This window comes from Hipposideros armiger, unplaced genomic scaffold (assembly GCF_001890085.2).
Source record: "Hipposideros armiger isolate ML-2016 unplaced genomic scaffold, ASM189008v1 scaffold_724, whole genome shotgun sequence".
NCBI classification, from domain to species: domain Eukaryota; kingdom Metazoa; phylum Chordata; class Mammalia; order Chiroptera; family Hipposideridae; genus Hipposideros; species Hipposideros armiger.
Window position 1 is genome coordinate 820,907 of NW_017732074.1, and position 7,422 is coordinate 828,328.

The window sequence follows — 7,422 nt, forward strand, 5'->3', positions numbered from 1 at the left end:
CTAAGATGGTGAACAACAGCTTGACCTGGAGCTGGGCTGCCGTGAGTCACCAGCCACGGCGTAGGCTGCAGTGGGGTTGCAGTGGGCTGCCATAAGGTATTGTGAGTGGCTGGCAGCCAGCGTGAGCGGCTGGCAGCCGCTGTGAGCTGCCAAGAGCCACGGTGAGCGGCTGTCCAGTGGCCAGCGACTGATCTGCCTCAGCCGGGAAAAGCGCAGTGATAATACCAACATGGGCCAGTGAAGCAAAGTCCTCCACAACTAGACTGAAGCACAAAAGAACAGCAACTTGTTTGTTCCCCTCCCCCAATCTCCAATAAAATCTTAAAAAAAAAATTTTTATAAATGAAACTATGATAGTTTTATTTTCATTTTCAATTTTACTTCAGAGCCACATGTACATGCCCAAAGAGCGGCTTCAGGGCCACATGTATGTACCCAAAGAGCGGCTTCAGGGCCACATGTATGTACCCAAAGAGCCACTATGTAGCTCGTGAGCCACAGTTTGACAACCCCTGTTCTAGAACACTTTCAGTTCAACATTTACTGAGTACAAGATATGTGACATCATTATTCCAGGTGCTGAAGATACAAAGACAACTTTGTTTCCCTGTCCTCAAGAACCTTACAGCCTAATTGGGAAAGATAATATGTAAACTAAACAACAAAATTAAGTGAAATAGGTGCTGCTATAGTAATAGTCTGTATATGGGATATAGGGACATAACGAACCAATTTATTCTATCTAGGTATGAGGCTGAATCAGAAAAGGTTTCAGAGAAGGTGACTCCTTAAAGAGACTTACCCAAATTATTTTTTCATTTTTACCACCTAGCACCCTTCTATAAAAACTTGGTAATAGCCAGCCTCAAAGTTGGTATCAGAGCTCCTTGACTCAACTGGCTTTTACTTCTACTCCACTTCAGAAACCCACTCCCAAGGCTGTACACTATTATCATGTTAACACTGAACTTCCTCCCCTCCTCCCCCCAGAAACCATTAACTCCAACATTCAACTATCTGACCAGTCTTGAATCCTTCTACAACTTCACAACTACTTGGCCTCATCAAGTCCGCTAGTCTTTTAGCATCTCCATTTTACCTCAGTTCATCATTTTCCCTCACTGTATTTTTCTTTTTTTTTTATTTTGTTGTATATTTTTATTGTTGCATTTATCATACAGCATTATCATTTACATGAAAATTTGTTTCCTTTCTCTATTAGATCATAACTTTCCTTAGAACAGTTAGTGGGCTGTTTTCATCAGTCCTACATCCTTAACACCCAGAATAGGACCTGACTCATGAATGCTCAGTAAATGTTTGGTGAAGGAATGGATAGTGTTCTCGTCATTTCCACCACTATGCCATGAGCTCTCCAAAGGCGGGGACTATATCTTACCTGCATATTTCCTATAATTCCTAAGAGAGGGCCTCACACATCTAAGAGCCTCAGGGAGTATTTACTGAATTATAAAGGGTTGAAATGTATCAGAGCCTCTATAAGACATTGAGGAATATGTTCCCTGCTCTTTTCTGGTATTATTATTTTAACAATCATTTAAGATAAGCAAATGGTTGTTTGCAAATGTAAAAACTGTTTATCATAGCAGAGGCAAAATGATATAAATGAAAATCACAGGATAGAAGTCAGGAAGCCTATGCTTCAGTTTTGGTTTTGCCACTCTGTGATCTACAAATAATCATCTCAGTAAGCCTTAGTTTCCTCATTTATAAAAATGGATTTTGACCAGAATTTGATTCTTGATCATCTGAGGTTCCCAAACATGCTATGCCTCTTAAAATTTTTTTTATTATATAAGTGATACACTCTCAATATAAAAAAAATTGTATATGCCCTTCTGAATTGTTTAGATAAAGGAAAATTCACACTCTCTACCCTATTTTCAAAACTCTCCAGCGATATCCACTCTAAACAGTTCCTTCTGTATCTTTAAGACATTCTTCATGCATAAGCAAGTACAGTGCTAAGATTCTCGATTTTATTTACCAACTGGACAGACTCATAAATTCTAATGGAACTCTGACACAGTGAAAGGAGAACTATAAATACTTTGATAGCAGAAAGATAATTATCTACTCAAAATGCCAACAGGAGAAAAAAATACAACATAGAAATAAGTATTTAACTTCATGTGTCACCCCCCACCCCACCCCCCACCCCCGTTGGTTGTACAATGTAATGCAAGTAAAAGGTATATAACAAGGAAAGAAACTTAAGGTGGTAAGCTTCTTTACAGGAAGAAATGTGGGAGGCATGGGAGGTGTGGGGAAAGGATTGAGAATCATACCAATATCACAATCAAAGAAGGATATGGAAAGGGCAAAAAAAAAATCACAGAAATCTAAATATTAAAATAGCAAACACAATGCCAAAATACACTATAAGCTTAAGGATAGAGTCACTTGTAGAAAAGGACGTAGCTGTTCTCTTCTACTAACTCCAGTCCAGAGACAAATGTAGATTAATATGTCCTTGATTTCCTTGACAACAGCATCCTTTGAAGATCTATGTGTAACAAGGGCATCCGCATATTATGAGGCCAAAGGTGAAATAATTATATTTCTAATCAGTTCCCTCTAATGGTGGGGAAAATATGTCACAGGATAAGACTCATCATAAGAATTTTTTTTTTAAAGACATAAAGAAAAAGCAGTTCATTAGGAAAGTAGGAAACTAGTTTCCTGAGAGTAAGGGGGGAAATGTGATGTAATGGCTGGACAGTTAATTTCCCTTTCATCTAGTACCAGAGAGTATTTAAACATTAAGGAATGTGTTAGAGAGCCAAGCTTTAACTTCTGTACCCGCCTAGATGACAATATTTTACCTAGATATGTCCCCAGTTTTATTTTACCCCTATAGTATTAAACAATAGCACTCTGGATTGTAAAGAATTCTTACAGGTAAGAAAGCGGCCTGGACAAGGATCCTGTTCTGCAAGGCTAATACATTACGGAAATAAGTCTACTTTTAAAAACAGAATACAAACACAATTCCGTAACATATAAGTCACAAACCTAACAATACTTAACTACAGATTACCTAATGACAATTATAGCAATAAAAGAACGAACACTTACAGTCTTTACCTGGTATTTTTACAACCTAAATACAGTATAATAAATAAAATCTAAAACTACAATTTACAATTAATTTGGAGGAAAAAAGTGATAAATTATTTTTATTCCATAACGTAAATTTAACACTGTGGTATACACACTGTAAAGCTTGTCAAACTGAAAAGAGTTAAGCTCAGGAACCAATCTATAATACCTCCATTAAAAAAATGTTTAGTCGAGGATAAGTGAATTCTACAGGACTATAAACTTACCAAATCTACTTTGTCTCTAGACATTAAAAAACATAAACAGAAACAAGGAACTAAAATCATTCTGGTTTCCTGCACCCTTAGGTTAGTTAGAAGGAACATTATTTCCTGACACCGGAAAATTGCTTTCACAAGTCAGTGGCTGAAGCTATGGTTTTCAAATTTGGGTAGAATATCATTTTAAGAGTCTTTAAGATTCTCATGAGAATTTTCATTACCAGACATATCTACAGAATACAGAACCAAACATAAACACTACAAAACTGAACATATAAAGCAGTACAGCATTTCTCAAACTTTTCTACTTTAGAGTCCAAAAAATGTTATGATAGTGCCAATTTATTCATCTCTCTCTTCCATCTCCTTTTTCTAGTAAATCCAGTGAAAACTTCCAAGCCAGCTGACACAAACTGGTTCAGGAAGCTAAAAGTCTGCTGTGGTCAATCTAAGTCAGAAGTGGCTTGTGTGCTGCTTCGTGACTACAAAGGCTCAATACATACCATTTAAAGTTCAAAGTGAAAATATCGTGTAGGAATCAGGCCCTAAAAGCCTCTTTAGAATTTCTCCATTTGGCTGGATAGCACACTAGATCTACCCAGTCCCACCCAGAGTGAACTTAGCTACTTGAACCACTGTCTTTGTAAAATACAAATTTTTAAAAAGAATTTTGTGATCCAATATCTGAAGTCCGTAGAAAAGCCAACAACTAAGATATGATCAATAACTACTCCTTGTAAGTGGCCTTAAAAGCTGACCGTAATAGTTAGAGCCCCAAAGCCAGCTAGCTCTCCACTAAATTTTACAATTTAGGATTGTGCCAAAAAAACTATTAAATTCTTTGCCATTCATCCTTAACCAAAATACTCATTTCGGTTCTAAGGAGACAAAAATGAGGAAGTCAAAATATACATCTACTTTCCTTCTTGCCATATACTTTGCCACATGCCAAATGACTACTGCAGAGAGCCACTATACCAACCATTATTCCAAAGGGTTCCTAAGGATCTCAAAGAGAGGTATACTGGTTCCTGATGATTATTGTATAATGGAAAAATGATCTCCCAGGAGACAGTCATGCTCCATAAATAAGCCAGCAATGAAAGTATCCTGTCATCTGTGTTTCTACTTACCCTCAGTAACATCCTGGGGATTAGAAGTCCTGTCACTGGCTGGATCCAGTGCAACAGTGGCCAGTGATGTGGTGGCTCCAGACATCTCACTCATGGGCTCACTACGGCTTGTTTCAGGCACACTTTCCCGGGAGCTAAATCTTACCCGGGAACTGGATCGAGAGCTGAGGTCCGGGCTGGTATCTGACAAACCCGGAATATCATCGATCTTTGTTGGTGTCACCATGAACCGAACTGAAGCCATCTTGGTGGTGGTTTCTGGAGGATGCATTTTTCTTTTTCTTTTCCTTTATAAGGGCAAAGAAAAAAGGAAAACCCCGCAAAATCTTTCCTCCTACACTAGGCTGCTTTTGATAGCAAAAACAGAAAAGATTAAAAAAAAAACACACCCTCAATTATCTTGATTTTCACCACAAAAAGCCCCAAATAAGAATTCTTATATTCAGAATTCAAGCAGTGTCCTAGAGAGTGCACTACCAAGTAGCTGAAAAATATTTAAGAAAAAAAAAAAAGACAAAACGATGCTTATCTCCTGTTAACTTCTTTCCTTCAGAATGAAGAGCTTTCTAGCTCTCTCTCCTGGTACAGGGAGGGCTGCGGGCTCAGTGCCATGGTCTTAAGAGAAGGTGAAGCCTTTCTCCTCTCGACTCCCAGGTTTCGGTCGAGGTAGTGAGTCCTTTATCTAGTAAATGTCCCACGGTTCTAGTTGAGCAAACTGCGCGCAGGCCCACCCTTATCATGCAAATACAGCACAGATCAGATTGCGAAACGGTGTACACCCGGCCACCTGTTGTATATCAGGTGAATACCCCACAGGTCTGGCTGGGAGGAGGTGTGTGTACAGCCACCCGAGGTTTCTGAGGCAGATAATCCACTTGGATCTGGTGGGAGAAGTGCGCATGCATAACGGGAAAAATATCACACACTGCTGTACGGAGGAGAATGAGAGAAGGGTGAGCAGAGGAGGATGCAGGGGCAGAGCGGAGAGGTCTATGGGGGTGACCCGCCTGCCTGCTCTTCTGGCAGAAAGGTCCCTGGGATCTGGGAGGAGGCGGCTAGCGGATCGAGACACCTCGGACTGCAGCTCAGGGTCGTGGCAGGTCGTTGCTATTCCATCGAACCCACGATCCGCTCGCTGGGTTTCTCCTGCGTGTGACAGGACCAGCCAACCCTTTGACCAGAGACGCTTTCTCCCCTACCAGGCCGCTGGTGCTGGTCAGCCCCTCGAGGTTCTTCCTTTGGGTCCTAGCAGAAGAGACGGCCTCGCAGGCTGGCCCTGGCTGATTAGGAGGGGGCGGCGCGGCTGAGAAGGAGTTCGCAGGTGCGGGATCCCCGCGCCAGCTGATGCGGGGTGCGCGCGCAGCTGTTGTTTACGAGCCGGTAACTGTTTCGGAGCCGCAGCAAGCGCAGGAAGGCTCTAGCTGCCGGGGAGGGCACCCCCTCCCCGGCCAGACGCCAGAGCAGCCGTTACGTGACCTGGCCGCTCCCGGCCCTGGGCCCGGCGGGCTTTGCCCGCGCCGCCGCAGCCCTTCCCTCCCCTCCCGGCTTGTTCCTCATTCGAGGTTAACGGTCCGAAGAGAAGCGGGGTAGCGATCGGAAGGCGGCACAGTCCCGCGAGCGCCGGGAGCCCCGCCCAGCCTCTGCCACCCGCTAGCGGACGGCGGGGGATGCGCGCATGCGCTCGTCCGAGTAGCAGCGGGACTGGCGGGGCCTAACGTGGTTGGACCGGAGCACGACGGGAATTGTAGTTCGGTATGGGTGACAGAGCCCCGTCCGCTAGAGAAAACAAATAAATCCTTTTCCTTCTTGGTTCAGCCGTCTCGCACCAACTCTGGAGGCATCTCAGGGAGCAGGCGATGAAACTTGCCCTCAGAACCTCAAAAACCCTCTTTTTTAATAAGAGCGTCTCTGAAAATACCATTCATAATTTCTTTAAAAATCACTAACCTCCCAATACCATATATCCAGGTATGACCCTTATTAGAATTTTTATGTAGAGGTCTCTTCTAAAGCACTGTACCCTCAAATTTATGCACTTTATGCTACATTTTGCCCCATTTCCCTGTCCTTAAAAAAAAAAATTCTGTCTTTCACAATGTATACATCTATTAAATCACATTGTACACCTTAAATGTGTACCATTTTGTACTATATCTGGGGGATATATACTAAAGCTGGGGGGGGTAATCCTATGTTCACTTTTTCGTTAGACTGAAAATTCCATTAATGAAAACGCTTTTAATTTTAGACCTAGAGAAGATACTTTCTCTTGACTCCATTCCCAGCGTTTTCCCTACTACTGCCACCAGAGTATTTTTCTTAGCATGTTCATTTAATGCTAGAGGTGTTCAATAAACTTTGGCTCATCGGTGTTTTGTTTGAAAGTTATTTCCTATAGCTTTGATCAAGACATTTAAATTTAACAATCTGGGCCCTGGCTTTACCTGTGTCTTTTCTCTAAACAGTGGAAACGTTTTAAGCATCATTAGTAATAGAATCAGAACTGTGTTTAAGACCTGAGCCAGGAAATTCGCTTTTATCAAATGACACACAAAGTACAAAGTCTGGTTAAAAAGATCCAGGTAGGGCCGGCCAAGTGGCGTGATGGTTAAGAACTGGCTTGGGACGCCAGAGGGCCCCGGTTCGGATCCCACATATGATGGCCAGTGACACTGCCCTCCACAGCTAAGATGGTGAACAGCAGCTCGACCTGGAGCTGGGCTGCCGTGAGTTGCCGGTGACGACGTAGGCTGCAGCCCCTGCTGCAGTGGGTTGCCATGGGCTACCATGTGTAGCCAGCAGCCAGCGTGAGCGGCAGTGTGACTGATGTGCCTTGCCTGGGAAGAGCGCAATGATGCTGCCAACTTGGGCCAGTGAATCAATGTCCTCCACAACTAGACTGAAGAACAAAACAACAGCAACTTGTCTGTTCCCCTTCCCCCAAT

At 42.7% G+C, this 7,422-nt stretch overlaps 1 protein-coding gene across 1 annotated transcript in view; it reads right to left on the minus strand.

Moving 5' to 3' along the window:
* Positions 1-6,139, minus strand: part of SLC12A6 (solute carrier family 12 member 6) — a gene marked incomplete at its 3' end in the record, with an annotated part of 93,621 nt that extends 87,482 nt beyond the window's left edge. Inside the window, exon 1 of the mRNA XM_019627213.1 lies at positions 4,478-6,139. Within this exon, the coding sequence (XP_019482758.1) occupies positions 4,478-4,748 (271 nt within the window). The remainder of the gene's footprint in view (positions 1-4,477) is intronic.
* Between the last annotated feature and the right edge of the window lie 1,283 nt (positions 6,140-7,422).